Source organism: Monodelphis domestica, chromosome 3 (genome assembly GCF_027887165.1).
Source record: "Monodelphis domestica isolate mMonDom1 chromosome 3, mMonDom1.pri, whole genome shotgun sequence".
Lineage (NCBI taxonomy): Eukaryota > Metazoa > Chordata > Mammalia > Didelphimorphia > Didelphidae > Monodelphis > Monodelphis domestica.
In genome coordinates, this window is record NC_077229.1 from 124,706,212 (window position 1) to 124,732,571 (window position 26,360).

At 36.7% G+C, this 26,360-nt stretch overlaps 1 protein-coding gene across 5 annotated transcripts in view; it reads left to right on the forward strand.

Annotated features, from left to right (window-relative positions):
- Nucleotides 1-26,360, forward strand: part of DNAAF11 (dynein axonemal assembly factor 11) — a 103,026-nt gene that overhangs the window by 38,253 nt on the left and 38,413 nt on the right. For all 5 annotated transcript variants that reach the window (XM_007488351.3, XM_016431901.2, XM_056823073.1 and 2 more), the window contains 3 exons: nt 9,202-9,434; nt 11,040-11,225; nt 15,599-15,676. In XM_007488351.3, the coding sequence (XP_007488413.1) occupies nt 9,202-9,434; nt 11,040-11,225; nt 15,599-15,676 (497 nt within the window). The remainder of the gene's footprint in view (nt 1-9,201; nt 9,435-11,039; nt 11,226-15,598; nt 15,677-26,360) is intronic.

Sequence of the window (26,360 nt, forward strand, 5' to 3'; positions counted from 1 at the left end):
AGCTGGTCGGTCCGGGTGAAAGTTACTGCCTGGGGCCTCCGCTGCAGAGAGCTGGTCAAAACAACAGCAACCCTCAGGGCGGGCAAGACAGCCTCACGGGCTGGACCCTGCTATCCAAGTCTCAGTGAAAGTCTGTGCTCTCGGAGCTTGGGGAAGCGGCAGCCCATCCCCCCGCAGGCCGACGAAACAGCCTCACGGCCAGGGATTCTGAAGGCAACTTCCGGAAATCGAGCCAGGGGGAGAGTGTGGCCTCGTGGTCCGACCCTTCCATTCCAGTTCCAGTGAGGCATATTCAGTTTAACCCAGGGAACGCTCATAGAACCAACATCTGCCCAGTACTAAAGCCACTGATCACCAGACAAAGACAAGAAAAGCCAATCCTCCACGTTCAGAGATGACAAATTCCACAGAAGCACAGAAGCCCCAAAATACCAAGAAAAATAAGAAGAAAGGGGCGACTCTGGACACATTCTATGGAGCCAAAATACAAAATACAGAGCAGATAGAAGAAGATATACAAGAAAATTCTCCAAAATCTTCCAAAGGAAATAGAAACTCTCCACAAACCCATGAAGAATTTGAATCAGAAAGGACCAAAAAGATGGAAGCCCTCTGGGAGGAAAAGTGGGAAATGATGCAAAAGAAATTCACGCATCTACAAAACCAGTTTGACCAAACTGTAAAAGAAAACCAGGCTTTAAAGCAAGAACTAATAAAGCAAAGCCAAAACACCAAGAAATTAGAAGAGAACATAAAATATCTCACCGACAAGGTGATAGATTTGGAAAACAGGGGGAGAAGAGAAAATTTAAGAATAATTGGACTCCCAGAAAAGCCAGAAATAAACACCAAACTGGACATGGTGATACAAGATATAATCAAAGAAAATTGCCCAGAGATTCTAGAACAAGGGGGCAATACATCCACTGACAGAGCTCACAGAACACCTTCTACACTAAACCCCCAAAAGACAACTCCCAGGAATGTAATTGCCAAATTCCAAAGCTATCAAACAAAAGAAAAAATCCTACAGGAAGCCAGAAAAAGACAATTTAGATATAAAGGAATGCCAATCAGGATCACACAAGACCTTGCAAGTTCTACGCTGAATGATCGTAAGGCATGGAACATGATCTTCAGAAAGGCAAGAGAGCTGGGTCTCCAACCAAGAATCAGCTACCCAGCAAAACTGACTATATACTTCCAAGGGAGAGTATGGGCATTCAACAAAATAGAAGACTTCCAACTTTTTGCAAAGAAAAGACCAGAGCTCTGTGGAAAGTTTGATACCGAAAATCAAAGAGCAAGGAATACCTGAAAAGGTAAATATTAAGGAAAGGGGAAAAATGTTATCTTCTTTTACTCAAACTCTCTTCTATAAGGACTACATTTATATCAACCTATGTATACTAATATGTGGGGAAAATGTAATGTATAAATAGGGGGTAAAGAAAGACCAAATAGAATAATGGTTCTCACACAAAGATTCACAGGGGAAGGGGAGGGGAAGAAAACTCCTATAAGAAGGAGAGGAAGAGAGGGGGGGGGGGGTTACTTAAACCTCAATCTCAGGGAAATCAACTCTGAGAGGGAAAAACATCCAGATCCATTGGGATCTTGAATTCTATCTTACCCAACAAGGGTAAGGAGAAGGGAAAACCAAGGGGGGGAGGGGGAGAGGGAGAACAAAAAGGGAGGGAAAGAGAGGGGGGAGGGGGAGGGAACAAAAAGGGAGGGACTAAAAAGGGAAACATCAAGGGAGGGGACAAGGGGGACTGATTCAAAGTAAATCACTGGACTAAAAGGTAGAGCCGAAGAAGAAAAGGTTAGAATTAGGGAAGGCAATCAAAATGCCAGGGAGTCCACAAATGACAATCATAACTTTGAACGTGAATGGGATGAACTCACCCATAAAACGTAGACGAATAGCTGAATGGATTAGAATCCAAAACCCTACCATATGTTGTCTTCAAGAAACACACATGAGGCGGGTTGACACCCACAAGGTCAGAATTAAAGGATGGAGTAAGACCTTCTGGGCCTCAACTGATAGAAAGAAGGCAGGAGTGGTAATCATGATATCTGATAAAACCAATGCAAAAATAGACCTGATCAAAAGGGATAGGGAAGGTAATTATATTTTGTTAAAAGGGACTCTAGACAATGAGGAAATATCATTAATCAACATGTATGCACCAAATAATATAGCACCCAAATTTCTAATGGAGAAACTAGGAGAATTGAAGGAAGAAATAGACAATAAAACCATACTAGTGGGAGACTTAAACCAACCATTATCAAATTTAGATAAATCAAATCAAAAAATAAATAAGAAAGAGGTAAAAGAAGTGAATGAAATCTTAGAAAAATTAGAATTAATAGACATATGGAGAAAAATAAATAGGGATAAAAAGGAATACACCTTCTTCTCAGCACCACATGGCACATTCACAAAAATTGACCATACATTAGGTCACAGAAACATAGCACACAAATGCAAAAAAGCAGAAATAATGAATGCAGCCTTCTCAGATCACAAGGCAATAAAAATAATGATTAGTAATGGTACATGGAAAACCAAATCTAAAACCAATTGGAAATTAAACAATATGATACTCCAAAACCGTTTAGCTAAAGAAGAAATCATAGAAACAATTAATAATTTAATCAAGGAAAATGACAATGGCGAAACATCCTTTCAAACCTTTTGGGATGCAGCCAAAGCGGTAATCAGAGGCAAATTCATATCCCTGAAAGCTCATATTAACAAACAAGGGAGAGCAGAGATCAATCAATTGGAAATGCAATTGAAAAAACTCGAAAGCGATCAAATTAAAAACCCCCAGCAGAAAACCAAATTAGAAATCCTAAAAATTAAGGGAGAAATTAATAAAATCGAAAGTGATAGAACTATTGATTTAATAAATAAGACAAGAAGCTGGTACTTTGAAAAAACAAACAAAATAGACAAAGTACTGGTCAATCTAATTAAAAAAAGGAAGGAAGAAAAGCAAATTCACAGCATTAAAGATGAAAAGGGGGACAGCACCTCCAATGAGGAGGAAATTAAGGCAATCATTAGAAATTACTTTGCCCAATTATATGGCAATAAATACACCAATTTAGGAGAAATGGATGAATATATACAAAAATACAAACTGCCTAGACTAACAGAAGAGGAAATAGAATTCTTAAATAATCCCATATCAGAAATTGAAATCCATCAAGCCATCAAAGAACTTCCTAAGAAAAAATCCCCAGGGCCTGATGGATTCACCTGTGAATTCTATCAAACATTCAGAGAACAGTTAACCCCAATACTATACAAACTATTTGACATAATAAGCAAAGAGGGAGTTCTACCAAACTCCTTTTACGACACAAACATGGTACTGATTCCAAAACCAGGCAGGTCAAAAACAGAGAAAGAAAACTATAGACCAATCTCCCTAATGAATATAGATGCAAAAATTTTAAATAGGATACTAGCAAAAAGACTCCAGCAAGTGATCAGAAGGATCATTCACCATGATCAAGTAGGATTCATACCAGGGATGCAGGGCTGGTTCAACATTAGGAAAACCATCCACATAATTGACCACATCAACAAGCAAACTAGCAAGAACCACATGATTATCTCAATAGATGCAGAAAAAGCCTTTGATAAAATACAACACCCATTCCTATTAAAAACACTAGAAAGCATAGGAATAGAAGGGTCATTCCTAAAAATAATAAACAGTATATATCTAAAACCAACAGCTAATATCATCTGCAATGGGGATAAACTAGATGCATTCCCAATAAGATCAGGAGTGAAACAAGGATGCCCATTATCACCTCTACTATTTGACATTGTACTAGAAACACTAGCAGTAGCAATTAGAGAAGATAAAGAAATTGAAGGCATCAGAATAGGCAAGGAGGAGACCAAGTTATCACTCTTTGCGGATGACATGATGGTCTACTTAAAGAATCCTAGAGATTCAACCAAAAAGCTAATTGAAATAATCAACAACTTTAGCAAAGTTGCAGGATACAAAATAAACCCACATAAATCATCAGCTTTTCTATATATCTCCAACACAGCTCAGCAGCAAGAACTAGAAAGAGAAATCCCATTCAAAATCACCTTAGACAAAATAAAATACCTAGGAATCTATCTCCCAAGACAAACACAGGAACTATATGAACACAACTACAAAACACTCGCCACACAACTAAAACTAGACTTGAACAATTGGAAAAACATTAACTGCTCATGGATAGGACGAGCCAATATAATAAAAATGACCATCCTACCCAAACTTATTTATCTATTTAGTGCCATACCCATTGAACTACCAAAATACTTCTTCACTGATTTAGAAAAAACCATAACAAAGTTCATTTGGAAGAACAAAAGATCAAGGATATCCAGGGAAATAATGAAAAAAAACACATATGATGGGGGCCTTGCAGTCCCAGACCTCAAACTATATTACAAAGCAGCAGTCATCAAAACAATTTGGTACTGGCTAAGAAACAGAAAGGAAGATCAGTGGAATAGACTGGGGGAAAACGACCTCAGCAAGACAGTATACGATAAACCCAAAGATCCCAGCTTTTGGGACAAAAATCCACTATTCGATAAAAACTGCTGGGAAAATTGGAAGACAGTGTGGGAGAGACTAGGAATAGATCAACACCTCACACCCTACACCAAGATAAATTCAAAATGGGTGAGTGACTTAAACATAAAGAAGGAAACCATAAGTAAATTGGGTAAACACAGAATAGTATACATGTCAGACCTTTGGGAGGGGAAAGGCTTTAAAACCAAGCAAGATATAGAAAGAATCACAAAATGTAAAATAAATAATTTTGACTACATCAAACTAAAAAGCTTTTGTACAAACAAAACCAATATAACTAAAATCAGAAGGGAAACAACAAATTGGGAAAAAATCTTCATAGAAACCTCTGACAAAGGTTTAATTACTCATATTTATAATGAGCTAAATCAATTGTACAAAAAATCAAGCCATTCTCCAATTGATAAATGGGCAAGGGAAATGGATAGGCAGCTCTCAGATAAAGAAATCAAAACTATTAACAAGCACATGAAGAAGTGTTCCACATCTCTTATAATCAGAGAGATGCAAATCAAAACAACTCTGAGGTATCACCTCACACCTAGCAGATTGGCTAACATAACAGCAGAGGAAAGTAATGAATGCTGGAGGGGATGTGGCAAAGTAGGGACATTAATTCATTGCTGGTGGAGTTGTGAACTGATCCAACCATTCTGGAGGGCAATTTGGAACTATGCCCAAAGGGCGACAAAAGAATATCTACCCTTTGACCCAGCCATAGCACTGCTGGGTCTGTATCCCAAAGAGATAATGGACACAAAGACTTGTACAAAAATATTCATAGCTGCACTCTTTGTGGTGGCCCAAAACTGGAAAACGAGGGGATGCCCATCAATTGGGGAATGGCTGAACAAACTGTGGTATATGTTGGTGATGGAATACTATTGTGCTCAAAGGAATAATAAAGTGGAGAAGTTCCATGGAGACTGGAACAACCTCCAGGAAGTGATGCAGAGCGAGAGGAGCAGAACCAGGAGAACATTGTACACAGAGACTAATACACTGTGGTATAATCGAACGTAATGGACTTCTCCATTAGGGGCGGTGTAATGTCCCTGAACAACTTTCAGGGATCCAGGAGAAAAAAAAAACACCATTCATAAGCAAAGGATAAACTATGGGAGTGGAAACACCGAGAAAAAGCAACTGCCTGAATACAGAGGTTGAGGGGACATGACAGAGGATAGACTTTAAATGAACACTCTAATGCAAATACTATCAACAAAGCAATGGGTTCAAATCAAGAAAACATCTAATGCCCAGTGGACTTACGCGTCGGCTATGGGGGGTGGGGGGGAGGAAAAGAAAATGATCTATGTCTTTAACGAATAATGCTCGGAAATGATCAAATAAAATATATTTAAAAAAAAAAATCATTTTTTCAGACCACAAACTGTAGCCAGAATAGACTGATAGATGCTTGTATTCCCCCAAGGGATTATTGGTCAGTAGAACTCCTTTAAGAGGCAGGGTGCCAGCTTTTACAATGGAAACTTTTGAGACAATGGAATATGTAAAAAGAAATCTCTGAGTAGGGATTTTCCCCTCAACCTATACCACATCTTACTGAGAACCAACTAACTGGAGCTTCTTGTTCTAGCTTTGCCACATTCTCTTTGCCGTATTCTAGCAGGAGACATTTCTCTTAACTGGCTTGAGAACTTCAGGGTTGAATAGAATCTAAACAATGTCTTCAGTGTTTTCAGCTATTCATCATTTAAGAAAATCAGAAAATTATAGAATTCCTGATTTGAAAGGAACCTCAAAGACCATCAAATCTAGTCTGTCCTCTACCTCTATTTAGGAGTAATTCTGTCCCTTTCAAAGCAATCCATTCACTTTTGGATCATTAATTGTTAGAAACTATTCCCTTACATTGATCCCAAATCTGCTGTTGTAATTGTCATCACAATCCTACTTCTGTTCTTTGAGGTTATGCAGAAAACTCTCATCTCTGTTTTACAGGGCAGCCCTTCAAATATTTGAAGATATTATAACTCTTGAAAAATTTCTCCAGACCAGCTCTTTCAATTGATCCATATATCATCCAAAGTCATGACTTTGAGCTTCTTTATTATCCTAGTTGCTTTTCTTTGGGTTATCTCCCAAAGACCTTATCAACATCTTGTGTAATAGGTGGCACCCAGAACTGAACACAATACTCCAGAGAAGGTCTAAGTCAGAATACAGTGGGACCAAAACTTCCCTTTTTGTGGTATGCATTTATTTTGGCTGCCCCTTGACAGTTACTGGCTTTTCTTGGGTTTGAAATCCACTAGAATTCACAGATCTTTTTTTTTTCATACTAACTATTATACCTTCAGGGCTCCCCCATCTCATATGTCTGAAGTTGATTCTTTTAATCTAAGACAAAACTTTACATTTATACATTTAGTACTATTAAATTGTATATAATTAATTAGGACCAATATTCTGCCTGTTAAGATATTTTTTGGACACAATTCTTCCATTAAACATGTTAACTAACAATCCTCAAATTTGACAAGCATACTATCTTTTCCTTTATTCATATCATTGTGAAAAAATAGTTTAAATAACATAGAACTAAGTGAAAGTCAATGGATCATTCACCTGGAGATTTACTTTCAAGTTGAAATCAGACCATTAATGATTACATTTCAGATTTGGCCACTCAGCCAGCTAGTTACAAATATACTTAACTAAATTAGTAGCTAGGTGATGCAATGGATAGGACAATAGATCTAAAGGCAGGAAGTCCTGAATTCAAATCTAGCCCTACTTATTAGCTGTGTGATCCTGGGCAAGTTGCTTAACTTTGGTCTGTCTCAATTTCCTTAACATTAAAATTGGGATAAGAACAGAGTTGGGAGAATCAGACGAGATGTGTTTTTTTTTTTTAATTGTATTTAATTAATTAATTTAGAATATTTTTCTCTCATCCCCCTTCCATAGCCAATGCACAATTCCACTGGGTTTTACATGTGTCATTGATCAAGACCCATTTCTATACCCTTAATATTTGTACTAGGGTGATCATACATCCCCATTCATATCCCATTGACCCATGTAATCAAGCAGTTGGTTATCTTCTGTGTTTCTACTCCCACAGTTCTTCCTGTGAATGTGGTTAGAGTTCTTATAAATACCTCCAAATTGTTCTAGATCATTGCATTGCTACTAGAAAAGTCCATTTCATTCAATTGTACTACAGGCCTTGCAGAACTACCCAGAAATTAGAACTTTGCTACCCAGAACTTTGCTAAAAGGCAATGTAAAGGTCCTTGAGGGTAGGGCCCATCTTTTGCTTCTTTTTGTATCCCCAGAGCTTAGCACAATGCCTGACATATAGCAGACACTTAAGAAATGTTTGTTGATTGATTACTTGGAATGCACATCTACTTTTTTGAATTGCTTCTTTTCTTCCAGCTCAGTTCAATTACTCCTTCCTATAGGAGGTCTTTCATGTTTCCCTCTAGTGTCCAATGTTTAACTTGCATTTAAAACTATGTTCTCAGGCCATTTTTCCTGTAAGATTTGAAGTTCCTTGAAAACAGAAACTTTTGTGTTTATCCTTACACTTATATTCCCAGTGCCTAAGCACACTGCCTGGCATGTAGCAGCACTAAATAACTACTTGTTAATTGATTGATGACTAAAATTCTACAGCAGAAATAAGACCAGGAGAGAGGGCAGGCTCTCAAAAATGAAATCCCGAATACACTGACTTCAGAACATGTTTCTGTAGAGTAGGAAAAAGGCAGTTGTTTAAATATATCTATATGTATTCATGTTATACCATTTTAAAACATAGTCGTTATAATGACATGAAGAAAAGGGAACAGAACTACTCGTTGAGAAGTATTAATTTTAAATTATATTATTGGTAAAGATAATTAGTGAACTGTATTATTTTAATAGCATTTCATGAGCATTGAACTGTTGCTATTAGTTAGTGAATCTGATGAGTATCAACTATTTATCAGAGGTTTAATATTTTGTCAGTCAGCCAGCAAGCTTCTATTAAACACTTATAGTATGGCACGCATTGTGCTGAGTGTCAGGGATAGAAAGGAAAGCAAAAACAGCACACTGTCTGCTGGGAGAGACAGCTTGACTGCCAGCACCTGGTTATAAATAAGATCCATGAGCTGGGGCAGGCACAGAAGGAAGGCAGTAGGGTTAAAGAGACCTGGGAGAGGCTTCATGCCCAAGGCCAGGGAAGCTAGGGGGCAGAGATGATGAGGCTGCAGAATAGCCATTGAAAACAGTTGATATAGGAAGATGGAGTGTCTGCATGGCATTGGTAAGGAGGCCAGTGCCACTGGGTTGCAGAGTACATGGGGAGGATTAAGGTACAAGAAGATAGCAAAGGTAAAAAGGTTGTAAGTTGTAAACGTCTTGAACACCAAGCAGGATTTTTATATTTGAGCCTGGAGGTAACAGTGAGCCTCCAGAGTAATTTCTCATTGATTAGTTACATTTTAGTATTAAGCTATTTTGACACACACAGTTAAAAGGTTGATATAAAGTCAATTTGAATTTTGACTTTTGAATAATCATTTTATTATTGTTATTATTTTACAAGTGGTTAGATGGCAAGGAAATTGAGCGATCAGAGAGGATTCAGGCCTTGCAGAACTACCCAGAAATTAGAGGAAAAATCAAAGAACAGGAAAAAGCTTATTGCCTCAAAAGAGCCAAAGAGAAAGAAGAGGCTCAGAGAAAACTTCAAGAAGACGAAGAGAAGGAAAAACAGAAGGAAAATAGAAATAAGCCAGGCTTCAATGGACGTTGGTACACAGACATCAACAACACTGTGTATGTAATCTAACATTCATATTTCTTCTTTATTAGTGATATAAAAATCAGTATAAATTGCAAAACTCTCCCCTTTTTCTTATGACATTTTTACAAATTCATTTTACATTCAGAGATTTACTTCCCACACTGAAACTTCCACTTCCAATTACAAATGACAAACCTTTGGATTATGGCCACCTAGTGGTCCTTTTAGATCAGGGGGTTTTAACTTAGATTTTTTTAAGCTTTAAAATAAAATATATTTTAATAACTATATTTTGATATCATTTATTTCCTTCATAATCTAAACACTTGCTTTTATTGATTTAAAAACTTCATCCTGAGTAGGGAGTCCATAGAATTCACTAGATTTCCAAAGGCTCAGAACCCCTGTTTTCCATCAGTGTATTTCCAAACCTCCTACTAAAACCCAGTATTTTCAACTATCATTTAAATTATTGTATCTTAAAATGTGTTAGCAAAAGCAATGGAAGAGAGATGATCTGACTTGCTTATAAATCTACATGTCTACCTTTATGTAATATATGTTGTTGAAAAGTTGCATATAAATCAAATTTCAAAAAATTAAATCATATTGCCATTGTTACTAGGAGGGAGGCATTGCACTGGGGATTATATGATGTGTTTTTTTTGCAAAGCATGTTCCTGAGAATATTGAAAAACATGTCCTGGTTATCTTTTGTATATTTGCAAATTTTACATATTTATTTTTAAACATTCATTCCATGTAAGGAAAGGACTCAAATATTCTTTCAACCCTAACTGAATAGCCTAATCTTTATTAGGCCTTTTTTATTCATTTTTTCTTTTTCCTACAATCATAATTTGCAGTTTCTGTGAATATCATTTTATTCATTGAAATTGGTCTTGAAATATTGGCTAATTTGAAATGAATATATTTTTTCCTTGAGAAATTTTTCCTTGTGATATCATTTCAGAGAGATGAGCTTGCATTGTAATGATTTTTCCAATAAAAGCATATGCACTCTTTGCATTTCAACATGTACTTTGTGATACTTTTCTTTCCTGAAATTTTTCAGACTACTTAAATTGCAAAACTTGTACTCTGGGAGAGGACTTGAATGAAGCTCTTCCCAGCTTTGAAGATGACTCTCTCCACAGCACCATGCTCTCTCTTTGCAAATCACTGAGTGACAGTCCAAGTAGTAGCACTTCACAAAATGTGAATGAGTGAGAACAGGTTAAGGTTTTATTATTTTAAATGAGTAAAAATGATAGTAGATGATATTTATATAGTATGTGAGAATACACAAAATCTTCTACTACCTTCTTTCTTTTGACTCTCCTAGCAGCTGCACCATGAGATATGTGATACACGCATAGTTTCCATTTTCTGTTGAATACTCAGAAAGTTAAAATGGCTTATTATTCAGTAGTTGAGCTGGACTAGAACTTAGTTCTTTTAACTCTAACTTCTCTCATAATACCATTTTGTCTTTCTATAAAAAAGCATTCTTCTGTGTAATAATATCACTTTTGATAGTTACTCTTTAAGTTACTGAGTTCTATCATTGTATCATATGAAAAAAAAGTAGACTTGATTTTGTTGTTTTCAAATGCCTTGTGTTTATTCTATTCTAGTCCATATTCTTTGGAGAGGAAAGAAAACTACCAGCAACTTGCCAAAAAAGAAAAGGAAGTTAATAAAAAGACACAAGATGAATTAGATAAAGAATTCTGGGAGAAGCCTACCTTATTTACCCCTGAGTCTAGACTAGAAACTCATAGATATTTGGAAAAGCAAAGGAGAGACCAAGAAAAATCAAGGTACTGTTGCTTATTCACACCTTGCTAACTGAATAAATTCTTATGGAATATGTTCTCAAGGATTACATTTCTTTCTTCATTAATTATTTTAGTCCTTTAGTCTAAAACTTGCATTAGTGTACTTTTATTTTTTCTTACTAAACGCAATGTCTTAGATCTTTTCTTATTAATGCTAATAAAATTTTTGCTAGTAATATATCTATTCTTTTAGACACCATTGAATATGCCAACTTTGTGTGATATTAAATAATTTCTGAGTGATATGGTTGTTAGTGATTACTCTAGTTACCAAATGGTTAAATAATGGCTACTATATAAAAATATACATATTTAAGTGTATATATGTAAGAATTTATATAATTCTCTCTGTTTTTCTCTCTAGCTTTATTATCTATTCTATTTATCTAATATCAATCTCTATGGCCAGCTTTAACTTTTTATTGTGCCATCTACCTTTATCAGACTATCACTTTAAGACTTGCAAAATATTTTTAGCACACATTTTCTCATTTAATCTTCACAAACAGCTCTCTGAGATAGTTGCTATTATAATCCCCATTTTACAGATGCCAAAACTGAAGCCGAGAGAGGATGAGTGATTTGCTCAAGGTCATAAACCTACCTTGTAAATGTCCAAAGCAGTATTAAAACTCAGATTTTCCTAACTCTAAGACCAGGGCTCTCTCCACCACACCTCCTATTTACCACTTGATTCTTGGAAGAATTTCTGTGTTCGATAAATATGATAATAATGCCTTATCTTTTCATGGTACTTTATCATTTGCAAAGAACTAAAATGTACATCTTGACTCTAATGCCTTGAAAAAAAAATCTGATTTTCATCAAACCAGATACTTCTCCCAGTAATGCAGATAACTCTACTTTCAGTTCATGAACTAGGGTAGCCAGTTTCTTGTGAGGAGATCCTTTGTACTTAATTATTTTTGGTCTTTGACATTAGATATAATCTGTCACTCAGGTGAGATCTATCAGAAATTGTGTTTCACTGCTATAACTTTTGAGGACACAGAGTCATCTTTACACCAAAATGATAACAGTGAGAATATTTTTATTTCATAGGAATGTCTTATTTGATGATCAGATTTACTTATATCTTTATTAAGTTCTCATTAAGTAACCAGTTGACCATTTTGATTAATATAAACTATATTTCATTTTTCTACTTTGAAACCAGAAGGAATCAATAAAATAAATGATTAGATATTATCTTTTTTAAAAATCTAATTGTAAAGCCAAGCTATATTCAACTTTGTTATCCTGTTTATGGTAGAGAATTCATGTCACTCAGAAATCATTTCTATTTCCTTGAGAATTTTCATTTTCACTACAATTTACTCTTCTTGGAAGGATGGATGATTTGCCTAAATACTTGCCATGTGTAATCAGCAAGGAGAATGGCTCCCCTTTGGGAGCTGGCACATACATGTATAGAAGGCTTATAAGTGAGCAGAAGGGTGCTGTTTGTGTTCTTCACACAGTAAGAAACTTTCAGCACCCATATATACTCTTTGGGTTGTGCACACCTCAGGGACTGTGCACATGGGTTACATTTGAGCACATGATCCCACAGTTGCATTATTTGGGGGATATTTTCATCTTTACAGGAACCTGTTCTTTGAATGTCTATTGCTATGTCACCTATAAGAGCAGTCAATAGAAATGGGATTATTTCTTCCTTACAAAGCTGTTGCCTATTTGACATCACCCTTTAAAGTGTTTACAAATTGCTTATTTGATGATGTGTTTGAAGTTAAATGATGTATAATCTTCAAAGTAGCCCTTTTAAAATTGTTAAAGATAGATAAAATGCCATCCCATTCATCTAATTACTTAACCAAGGATATAACATCTGAAAGGGGAATATTTAGAATTTATGGTCTGTAAAGAAACGAATTAAAGAATATGATTGATGCTCATAATAATAATAGATGGGGGTAGCTAGGTAGCTCAGTAGTTTGAAAGGAAGGTCTACTGATGGGAGGTCCTGGGTTCAAATTTGGCCTCAGACACTTCCTAGCTGTGTGACCCTGGAAAAATTATTTAATCTCCGTTGCCTAGCCCTTACCAGTCTTCTGCCTTGGAACCAATACACAATATTAACTCTAAGAGAGAAGGTAAGAGTTTTATTTATAAAAAATAGTAATAGGTAGCATGTTTATATTGCTTTAAAATTCTCTCATTTTATCCTTATAACCCTGGAAAATGGGGCGGGGGTAAGGGAGAAAGGAGAATGAGCATTTATATAATGCCTACTATGTAGTGGGTACTGTGCTATGTTTTATAAATATTACTTCCTTCCTCACAACAATTCTGTAAGGTAGGTGCTATTATTTTCCTCATTTTATATTTGAAGAAACTGAGGCAAATAGAAGTTAAATAAGTTGTCCAAGGTCACACAGCTATTAAGTGTCTGAAGTTGAATTTGAACTCTGATCTTCTGAACTCTGGTTTCAGCTCTCTATTTCCGGAACCATCTGACTGTCTTTTAAAGTACTTTTATCTAGAAAAGGCACAAAATGAAGCACAAGTATCTTCCCCATTCTGACGATAAAGAGCTAAAGGCAATTTTTATAAAAAATCATCAAATTAGAATGGCTGCTGGTGATTTCACGCACTTTTCTTCATTAATGAAAAAGATAAGGTTGGCGCCAAACTGAAAATCAGGGTCTCCCCTAAGCATTTGTTTGGTGCCTATTGAGTAATGCTATCATGCTTTATATGCTGACCTGATTATGGACTTATGAAGCAATTGTGAGATATTATAAAACATAGTTTTAAATAAATCAGAGGCTATACATACAAAGTAGGAAAGTAAATTGGCAATTATTCCTATAAACCACAAGTAAAATCTGATAGCCACTCATTACTGGCACTCTCCTCGCTTCGCCACTGGAGTGTTCAACAAGTACCTAGCCCCACAGCCTTGACAGAAACACATATCCCCACGCAAGCTCAGGGAGGAGAGGCAACTGATGAAATATAAACAAAGAAAGAGAAAGCAAAACTTAGGAGGATTTGGGGATTGCATCAGCAGTAGCTAGAAAGCTGATATGGATTTTCTTTAGCTGCCATTTTTCCCTCTCATGTCAGACATGACGTGAGATGTTGGTCTTCTGTCTTTGCTCCTTTTGGCCATCGAGTAATCATTAGACATGCTCATGTGCACACACACATACACACACACACACTCCCGCTGCTGCATGCCACAGCTGGGATGCTCATTGGACCATATGAATTGGGAGAGTCTCACTCTCTGTTGAAATAATTGTAAGCTAGAATCCAAATGTACGAATCAGTGTGTCTTCTTCAGGTTATGGGTGTTTAGGATTGGATCAGAGGGATGGCAGCTCATCTCTGTACCTGGGGCCAGAGAGATTCCTTGGAAAAGAGACTCTGCTCTCCCCTGCTTTGGAGGAAGAGGAAGGAACAGGAGAATGGGTGTGAGAGGGAATTAGTATTGATGAAACCTGGCTCCAGACCAGGCCCTTTCCATTCTCACCTAAGTGAGTAGCTTTGAAGCTCCTCTTATTATTGTTCTTTAGATATAATAGCTTGGGGAAAAAAAGGAACAACTTGTTCATGTAGTAAATATAGGCACTCTTCTCATTCCCACATGTATACACAAATTAATTTATATGGATCTTTCAGGAAAAGGTAGCCTTTGGGCAGCTAAGTGGTGCTGTGGATAGAGTGCCAGACCTCAAATCAGGAAGACCTCAATTCATCCCTTGCCTCTGTGTGATCCTGGACAAGTCATTTATCCCTTTTTGCCCCAGTTTCCCCATCCCCAGTCAAATGAAATGGAGAAGGAAATACAAACCACTCCAGTATCTTTGCCACAAAACTCCAAATGGTCCCATTACAAGTCAGACAGGGCTAAAAGGACTGAACAACAAAAGCTCTTTCATTGTAGTCATTCAGCAAATTGCTTTACTTTCAATTCTGCCTCTATAGATATAATAACATAGGAATCTTTCTCTGATTTTAATCTTTTTTTTTTAAACCCTTATCTTCTGTCTTAGAATTGATACTAAATATCTATTCCAAGACAGAGCAGTGGCTAAGACTAGGTAGGTGGGGTTAAGTGACTTGCTCCAGGGCACACAGCTAGGATGTCCCTGAAGCCAAGTTTGATCCTAGGTCTTCCTGACTCCAGATGGGGCTCTATTTGCTGTGCTACCTAGCTACCCTTTGATTTGAATTTGAAAGCAAATGACATAATCACAGTAACTTGAATTTTGAAACTGAAATATTAGTGGCATCCAGAAGTTTCTATATATTTTTTGCTAGGATATTACTCCCTTTAAGAATCCCCTTCTCCAATCTACCCCACCCTTTCTGTTTATTTTTAGTGAGAAAAAGAAGCATCAAAAGCTACCTAGGACTTTGATCACTGCAGATGGACGAGTCTTGAATATTAATGAGCCAAAGTAAGTGAGAAAAACAGCAACCTGAAGAAATAAAATTAGTAGGATTTGTAATCATGATTTTATTTTTAATTACAGGTTTGCCTTGCAATGAATAAATTTGTCGATTTTAACTGGTTTGGTGGTTCTAAAAAAATGTCATCTCCCCCCTTCCCCCCACCACCACATTCACCATATTTTCAAAGTAGCCAATTAATCATATTTTCAAATAGGACCAGATTTGATTGAATTTAGCTGACATTTATGAAAATTCCATGAATTTATAGGCATGCCACACATAAGACTATCCCAAATAGTGTTCTTTCATGATAATATTGCTAATATGTTATAACTGAGTCCTATCATAAAATCATGGAATCCCATTATAATATCCTTCCCCCGACTGCCTATTTATTATACTCTTTTTATGAAACTGTCTCCTTTAAACACTCAGTGTGTTTTTGTGGAACCATCCAGTGTTGCTAACAGGGTATGTCTTCCACTAATTTGTATTTTTGAAAGAGTTATTGATGAATATTAAAAACATGCTTCTAGTTAGAACATTGTTATATTTGGTTTCAATACATTAAATATATTTATTTGTTCTGAAGTAGCAATGAATAAGCTGAATAATGATATTGAGATACCTCTTATGACTGCATCCCCTAAAAATCTATTTTTAAAACTTAAGATAAAGTCAACAAACCTTTTTTTTGACTAAGGAAATAAATTTATAGTATAGCATATTATTCATTGAGCATGGTGATTTAAAGTGTTGGTTTACATGAAGGGTGATCTAGAATTAGACCCAAAATAATCACAAAATATAGTAGCTTTTCACTTAACAGGGACAAAAGAGATTTATAACTTCAAAGACATATATACCTTTGGGTGAATCAGCTCTCTGTCAGAACATGGGTAATATGATTCATAATAGTTAGTCTGATTGATCATTATATTCAACTAGAATTCTTAAGTATTTGAAAGGTGTTCTTTATTTTGTTGTTCTGAGTCACTTTATTCTATGTCAATTCTATGTCTTTGGATTCTATGATACCCTCTCTTTCTTAATTTATTATTGTGCAATGATGTTTCATTGTTTATATAATGGTTTGTTCAACTATTTCTTAATTGGTAGCAGCCCCTAATTTCCATATAATTCCATTTTTTTTTGTAAAAATTTTCTTTTTAATCTTCTCTTGAATAATAGGAAAGTTACTTTTGCTTACAATTGTTCCCACTCTGGTATTAACTTTCTTTTTAACTATCACCCCTTATTCCTTCCAGAAAAATCTTTTGTTGAATTTATTGTACTTCTTTCTTTCCCTTCTTAAAACTCTAAGAACAGGACCAATCTACCTCTAGGTTCTGTTTATTTTTATTTAATCCCCAGAGTACCCCCTAAAGGCATTAATATTCTGAAGGAACTTTTGTTTCTTCCCTCTCTATTAAAATATTAGCCCTTTATTTTCCTGTAGCACCTTCCTATGGTAATATTAATGGACATTTCAAGGTCTCTCAGGAATCTTATGTTTGTCTTTCAAAGTTCCTACTTAGCTCTATGGTCTTTTCATCTAGTATGCTGGAAAGTCCTCTATTCCATTAAAGATTATTTTTTTTCCTTCCTTTAGTATTATATAGAGCTTTGAAGGGTAAATTATTCTTGAGTTTAAGACAGGGGTCCCCAAACTTTTTACACAGTGGGCCAGTTCACTGTCCCTCAGACCGTTGGTGGGCTGGACTATAAAAAAAAACAAAACAACTATGAACAAATCCCTATACACACTGCACATATCTTACTTTAAAGTAAAAAAGCAAAATGGGAACAAATACAATATTTAAAATAAAGAACAATAAATTTAAATCAACAAACTGACCAGTATTTCAATGGGAACTATGGCCCTGCTTATAGCTAATGAGATGGTCAATGGCAGATTCCATATTTGTCACTGCTAGCCATAACAAGTGATGCGAGTGTGCATCAGTTACTAGTCTAGATCTGGTTGGAAATTTCAGATGTTTCATTCTGGAATAAGTCTCTTCACAGACATAAGTGCTGTCAAAGATGCTTGACTTTTTGAGTGCATGGTTCCTGAGATTAGGATATGTCTCAGAGGGGAAAGATGCATAGAAATTAGGCAAGCTGCTTGACTTGAACGCGTCTTTCAGAGTCACAATTCTGCAGTTCAGCCAGTTCCATTTGGTAAGTTGTATTCACATTTTCAATGTCAATAGAAAATGGGTTATGGAAAAGCTGTATGTCCTGTTCATGGAGATGAAGCTCTTTAAATCTGAATTGGAACTCCTTTTGCAAGTTTCCCAGTGAATCCACACATGTTTCTTTTGGGAATGCAATCAAGGGTTTTTCTGCTAACAGATTTTGAGTTAAGGGGAGATGGCAGAAATTTTCCTCCTTCACTTGTTTGATAAGGAGGCCTAATTTTACTTCAAATGCTTTCACATGTGATTGCATATCACAGATGAACTTCCCTTTTCCTTGATGTTGCACATTGAAACTGTTGAGTAACTCTGTTACATCTGTCAGAAAGGTGAGGTGTCATTTCCATTCTGCATCATTTTTCTCTTGTACTTCTTTGTTTTTTGAAAGCATAAAAGCTGTAATCTGTGGAAGTAAGTCATAGAAATGTCTCAAAACTCTCCCTCAACTCAGCCAATGGACTTCTGTGTGATACAAAACATCTTCATAGGCAACATTTAGCTCAGACAGAAATTCCTGAAATTGTCTGTGGTTTAGTAAGTTAGTTCTAATGAAGTTAACACAAGATACAACAATTTTCATAACAGAGTCCCACTTCAGTGATTTACTACATAGCAGAGCTTGTTGGTGGATGAGGCAGTGTATGACTATTAGATGAGAATGGTTATGTTTGTCCATCTCTTTGTTAATGTGAGCAATTACTCCTTTCTTAAACCCCACCATGGTAGGAGCACCATCAGTTGTCACATTGGTTAGTTTAGTCCAGTCCAGTTCCAAATCCTTCACAGTTTGGGAAACCTTTTCATAGATATCCTCTCCTGTAGTTGTTCCTTTGATTATTTGCAGTGCAGCAAGCTCTTCTGTGACTTTGAATGCTCTCATCGAGTGCCAAGGAAAAACAGGAAAGTTTTCTTGTGGAGTTTTGCAAATGCTGATGCAAATTCTCTCCCATTTCTTCAGTCCTTTGTGTCATTGCATATCCTGAAAGATTAACTATACTAAATAAGTCTGCCTTTTCTGGACACATCTCTTTGGCAACAGAAAGAAGGAACTCTTTAACAAATTCTCCTTCCACGAATGGTTTGCCAATACCCACTATTAGCTTGGCAAATTGAAAACTTGCTTGTAGGGATGAAATATTTAGCTGCTTCTGCTTCACAAAAGTAATTTGCTGAGTTGTCAATGTATTTTTCAGTTTTAATATTTTATCTTTTCTCACATCTCCAACCAAACAATCATATATCTTTTGTTGAGTTTGATAATGTCAACGCAAATTGTATTCTTTGAATGCAGACACTATATTCTGGCATATCAAACACAGTTCTTTCCTTGTACTGCATGAAAAAGTAATCATAAGTTCACTGTTTTTTGAAAATCCTACACTCCAAGTCAATTTTTCTCCTTCTTGATGTCATTGTTTCTTAGGGATTCCAAATTGCTATTAGTAAATACATATATATATATATATATATAAATATATATGTACATATATATTTATATATATATATATCCCTACAAAAACAATATACCAACAATAATTTTGCCCACACAGAGGCATGCAGTCTGATCTGTGTCCATCAATGCAGCCTTGCCAGTCCACATCATTTCAGCCTCACCAGTAGCTATATTGGTGGAATTACACTTTTACCTGAGACTCACATGTGTGTGGTAAGGGAACTAGCATGATAACAGAGCTAGTTCCTCCACCACCTTTCTAGTTCACACTACCCTGTGTGAACTGCACTGCAATCTGTGAACTCATACAAGGAATCTGATCGCATGGGTAAGACCCCTATAGTAGGGGCCATGATGTTGTGCATCTGGGGGAGTATGGGGGCCATTGTACTACTGTGTTTCCCCCCAAATAAGACACTGTCTTATATTAATTTGACTCCCCAAAACAGGGGGTGTCTTATAAAACACCCAGTGGCAGTGGTGGGCTTCTCACAGTAGAGGCTCACCGCTGATGTAACAGGCCAGATCACCACTATCCAAAGCCTGTATACAGTACTGGAGGCAGTGCTGGGCCTGTAACACTGTATCCCGCTGTCTGGGATAGTGGAGGCTGCAGCGCTGGCTGTGATGAGCCTGTCACACCTTGCACAGGCCCATCACCACCACCACTATACCAGGCAGCAGTATACACAGTGCAGAATTTCCTCCCCCAGATTGCTGCTTGGCTCCAAGGCAGAAGAGTGGTAAGGGCTAGGCAATGGGGGTCAAGTGACTTGCCCAGGGTCACACGGCTGGGAAGTGGCTGAGGTCAGATTTGAACCTAGGACCTCCCATCTCTAGGCCTGACTCTCAATCCACTGAGCCACCCAGCTGCCCCCCCCCCCACCTTTTTTTTAAGCCCTTACCTTCCGTCTTGGAGTCAATACTGTGTATTGGCTCCAAGGCAGAAGAGTGGTAAGGGCTAGGCAATGGGGGTCAAGTGACTTGCCCAGGGTCACACAGCTGGGAAGTTTCTGAGGCCTGATTTGAACCTAGGACCTCCCATCTCTAGACCCAACTCTCAGTCCACTGAGATACCCAGCTGTCTTCCATTGTGTAGCCACATAATCCTTTGCATGGTACATCCTTTTCATTCAGTTACCCTCAGAACAATGTGTCAGGCAAAGGATTATGTCACTGGAGGTAGTACTGTACGTGAGTGACGCCGCGCTTTGTGGTGCTGCCACATACAGTGCTCCTCTCACTGACTATCAACGAAAGAGGTGCCCCTTCCGGAAGCGCAGTGGGGGTCAGATAAATGGCCTCAGGGGGCTGTATGTGGCCCGTGTGGGCCCTAGTTTGGGGACCCCTGGTGTAAGATCATGCTTTTTGCTCTTTTTATTGCTTCATCCCATGATTTCATCTAATTTATTGTAGAAGCTGCCAGAACTTTTATGATCTTGATTCTTGTTCTCTGATACTTGAATACGTTCTTTCTGACTGCTTGAAACAGGTTTTTTTTAGTTGATTCTGATTATGATATTTCTGAGACTTTTCTTTTTGACATTTTTATTTCAGGAGGTATTCAATATTCTTTTCACTTTGGCCTACTATGTGCCAGATATTGTACTAAGCACTGGGGGACACAGATAAAAGCAAAAACAAAAACAAACAAAAAAAATAGATCCTCATACTCTAACAGGGAAAGCTATATGCAAATAACAGTATACAAATGAGATATAGACAGGGTGAATTGGAGATAATCCTAGAGGGAAAGCACTAATATAAAGAGGACTAGGAAAGGTATCTTATATAATGGAAAGTGGGATTTTAGCTGAGGCTTGAAGAAAGTCAGAGAATTTAGGAAGTAGAGATGAGGAGAGAGAAAATTTCAGTTGAATACAGGCAATGAAAATTCTCAGAGTTGGGGGGGCGGTGAAATGTCTTGTTCAAATAACAGCAAAGAGACTGGAGTCACTAGATCATAGATTATGGGTAGAGTAATAAAGTATAAGAAGACTAGAAAGTTTGGAAGAGGTCAGCTTATGAAGAGCTTTAAGCAAATAAATGATTTTGTATTTTGATCTTGGAGGCAAAAAGATGCTGCTGGACGTGTGTTGGTATGGTAGCCATAGTGTAGGATAGTAACTGCACAGCCTGTCTGCTATACTGTTCCCTATGAAATCTAGGGATCATCCACCAGTATTCTGGTGGGACTCACTAGAGGATATGGCTAAGAAGCTGAAGATGTGAAAAGCTGCTGTTGCTATTACTGGGGGGAAATGTCTACATCAATAAGCTCAAAGATCCATTATCAGTCAATTGGTAAGTATTTCTTAATTTTATGCCATATGCCAGATACTATGGTAAGTGTTAGGGATAGAAGAAAGGCAAGATAGATGGTCCCTTCTTTTAAGGAGTTCAGAGTCTAAAGAAGGAAACTACACATAAACAGCTATGTATAAACAAGCTATATATAGGCTGAATTTGGAAAAAAACCAGTATGTTTCACAATTCTATGAAGTAGTTTTTTTAAAAAGATTATCTAATTCATCTCAATATTTTTTGCTTAAAATTTCAAACCTTGAATAATAGAAATAAAATTGTGAATTCTTTCTTTTGTGGCAGTGGGTGGATCTGTTCCATTCCAATCTGGAGTGATCATTTTGTTCATTGCTTTGGGTTATGTTTTGGGTAGATATTGTTATACTCTAAAATAATACTTCATGTATGGCATATTTTCCTTCAGCAATGTCTTTGTGTTCTGTTTTTCTGATTCAATTCAGTACCCTTTCATTGTTATACTCTTACAATATCTGCTAAAAGCTCTTCATGTTGGATTATTTATTTTCATTGTTAAATAACTTCAAATTATATTTTCTCCTTCTAATTCTTTTTATACCATTGCTATGCTAATTTTCCTTCTGAATTTTCAAGACTTCTAGGTATGAAAATATCCACTACATATACCCTTATTTAGATTCTTTTGCCATCCAAGATCTGGTGTCACTCTTTGTTTTCATATTTATTTTATATTACTTCCTACCCTATGCTGCAATTGAAGTGAGCCACCATTTCTCAGTACTGAAACACAGTTGGAACTGTCTCACCTTTAATCCTTTGCTCATGCCATTCCCCATGTGTATCTCAGTTCCTCCCCTATCTGCTCCAACATGCAATTATTTAATTCCTACCCATCCTTCAAGCCCAGAGCTCCAATCAGACAAGAACTGTTCCCCATTGCTGATAATAATTTATTTATCAGGAAACTTCACCTCACTTAGTATTTGAAGTGATCCATAAAGAGGTGGTTTGGGAGTGTCTTCTCATATCTCTTCATTTGAGTTTAACTTGATCTTTTAGAACTGATACTGAGTGTTAATTCTAAGGCAAAAGATCAATAAGGACTGAACAATTGGGAATAAGTAATTTGCCCAGGGTCACATAGCAAGAAGTCAGGTCCTCTGGACTATAGTACTGGCTCTTGAGTTTTGCTTGATTTTTGTAATTTTTTTTACATTTACCTTTGATTTTTTTGTGTGTGTAATATCCATTTATGGCTGTGGTTACTGGGTATATTGTCATCAGTTCATGTATATCTTTCCATATTTCTGTGTATTTATTACATACATCATTTCTATTACATTCATGTACCACAATTTGTTTTGGGACTCTCCAATTTTGAGGATCATACTTCATTGCCATTATGTGGAAGAAGCATGAAGAGAGAAATAGTTTTCCTCAATTTACCTCTCTATTTCAATCAGTAGTAGTTTCACTCAGTTTCCCACAGATTCGCCACTTCTATTTCAAGTGGCACCCTTAGTCTGACTGTACCCAACAATCCCACAGGCAGGAAAGAAAGACAGTAAAGATGTTCAAACAAGTAGTTTTTGGTGGGGTGATCATTGCAACCATTGCCTGCTATTGGGTATTCCATATACTATACAGCAAGATAACCCAAATGGTAGTGGAAACTGTGGATTATGTTAGTAATGTTACAATAACTGTTTTACAATTACCATTTCAACATGAATTGGTTCTCTGGCAATTCCTGGCACAAGTATATGTAATCTTTATGGCTGTGTTGCAGACTCTATCCCAAGTTAAGAAAGTATTCAGATTTATGGTTCCCCTTAAGGCAGAGAAGATTATGGCTGTAGATACCAACTTAGAAGGCATGATTAAGGCTGCATTTGAACGACTGATCAAGGAAAAAGGTCTAGATCTAGTTATGGGCAAGGACAATGGGCAAACTGAGAATGCACCTCAGGAAACTGAAGGTGGCACTGGAAATGAGAACTAGGCTGCTAGTGCCCCTCAGAAACTATGTCCTTTGAAGGAGGTCACCAAACTAACAACTAATGCTGGTGTTATTCACTCAAAGGCCCATAGACAATTCACTCCTCAGGAACTTGAGTCCATTAAATGTAATTTTCCAAAATTTGTGGACAATCCCTTTAAGTCCCACAAGGAGCTGAAGAGAGCATTTTGGATCTTTGATCCAGATTTCGAGGATGTTGAATTTCTTTTATTAGAACTGTTCAGCTCCCATGGACAAAGGAAATTTGTGGAAATAACTAGATTTGAAAGCAATTTGACAAGCTGGCCTACTGTAGATCAAAGAGAAGATTTGGACTTCACCAATCCAACCTGCAAATCATACCTTAAATAGTGCAGGGAGGATTTGCTTCAAGCCATTAAGCGATGCTGTTCCAAACCTAGTGCATGGTCCAGGTTTGACAAGGTCAGGCAGGATAAAGGGGAACATCCTGCCACATACATAGACCATCTGTCAGAAATGGCAGAGTCAATCTTAGGTCTAGAAGCTGATACTGAAGAGATGGCTGGCATGTACGTAGACAATTTCTTATGGGATGCACACCCAATTTGAAAATATTTTTCAAGAACTATTTCCCTTAGTATGACCCAGTTTCCCTGATTGAGTTGAGAGAAACTGTGACTTACCTACATGAAAATAATTTAGAACAGAGTAAGCAAGTCCAAGACTTGAAAGATATGTTAGAGAGGACAGAGAATGATTTAAAACAAAAGTAAATTGAAGAAATTAAAAATCTAAACAAAGTTAGGACTTACACAACATCTTCTCAAAAGGTACTGAGTTACAGGGCAAACCAGTGCAAAGAGAAACTAGGGAGTGTTTCTTTTGCCACTGGAAAGGCCACTTGATCAGTAACTGTTTTTTTAAAAAAGAAACATGAGAATAATAATGGAGAAAAACAATGCATAAACTAGGTACAAGAAGTCCACCTGTTGTTCACATTGTAAGTTAAAGTCCTCATAGTAAGCTACAGACTTAAATGAGATGCAAAAGGCCATAGAAACTGGAGCAAAACCAAAGTATTCAGATATCGTTAGAAGAGAATTATGATGCCAAGCCCATAGGTTATTTAGTGTGACAAATAGTAGGAATAATGACAATGAGGCTGCAGTTGAAATTAATAGTGAAAACTTGGGAAATAGTGAAAATTCAGTGCAAAGATGTGAATCTGTGAATGATAGCCATTGCAATAAGGCAAGAGAAAGGCAGAAAAAGATTAAAGAATATGAGGTAGAAATTAAGGAAATGACATCTCAGATAGTAAACGAGATGAAAGCCTTTGAAATGAGTTGTACAGAAACTAAACAGGAAAAGTCTGTAAAGGAAATAAAATCATTCCTAGAGAACTTTTTTGCAGTGTAGAGTGGATAATGGGATTGAATTATGCAAGAGAAAAAGAAAGAAAAAGTCACAAGAACTCAAACAAAAGTTTGTGACTGATACAGAGACACATAATTTCAATTCCCTAAAGGTTACTGTTGCTAAAGACGACAATGCTTTAAAAACATTCACAGATGAACTTCCACCAAACTCAGTTGTTTCTGAAAATAGCTTTATGGCAGAGGTACCCTTAGAAAAGTCATCTGACTTGAAACCAGAAGCTAAAACTTTCCATTCAGTATTGTGTGATTTAATTGAGAAAAAAATAACTGGAAATGAAGCTAAAATTACTTTTGAAAAATTTAATCATATTCAAAGTAATGGAGGTGACATATCAGTTAAATTTGAATCTGCAGATGGGATGGCATGCTTAGTAACAACCAAAGATTCAGTTAATGCCAATGTTCTAAATGGCAAAGGGGTATCAGGCCAAAGTAACAGCCATGGTTTAGATTCATGTTCCACTGAAGACTTCATTGGGGATGAATCAAATCAAGAAGAATTAACTGGGTTACATATGCACCTAGAAGAGGATAGCAAGGATATAGACAATGGGTCATTAGTTATGAACACCTTGGCTACTAAACCAGAAACAGATACATGTTGTTGTGAGGGGCAACATGAAGATGCCCATCCTATTACTGATGGTGCAGGGGGAAATGCAGAAATACAAACCTTATTCCCAGAAGACAGTAATAAAATAGAGGGAAAGATTCCTATCTCTACACAGTCAAATGAGAATGGAATTAAATCTAAACCTCAGACTAGTGGTAGAATAGGATCTGTGATTATTAACAATGGAGAAGATCTAGAAGAAGAAGCTAACCCCACACCATCAAGTTTATCAATTCAAAATGAAAATCAAAAGCTTAGTAGTGAGACACATCCAGAAACTGATTTGAGCAACACAGAAGCTGGTGACAAAGGCTTAGGTCAAACTACAAAGCCAGAGTTACTAACATCTGACAAGAGTTCACATGGCATTGAGCAAGATCCAAATAGCATAGTGATTATATTTAGTGACTCTGATTCAGATACTGAATCTGAAGGGATACCAGAAGGTATAATAATAATGTCTGAAGATGATGTAGAACAAATGCCTTATCAGTTTTATAAGCTTTATGAAGAGGTAGATGAAGAAGGGTAGGTTTGGGACACAAGTGAAAAGATAGAATACCTAGAACCAGTGCAAACAAACTCTTACCTTGACACTGAGAAGGAGTTATTCTTTGGGCACAGAATTAGTTGTATACCATTAGAAAAAATTTATTCAAGCTTAGGGGTTGATAATGAAAATAATTTTATAGATAAGTTGAATTACATGACTTATGTGG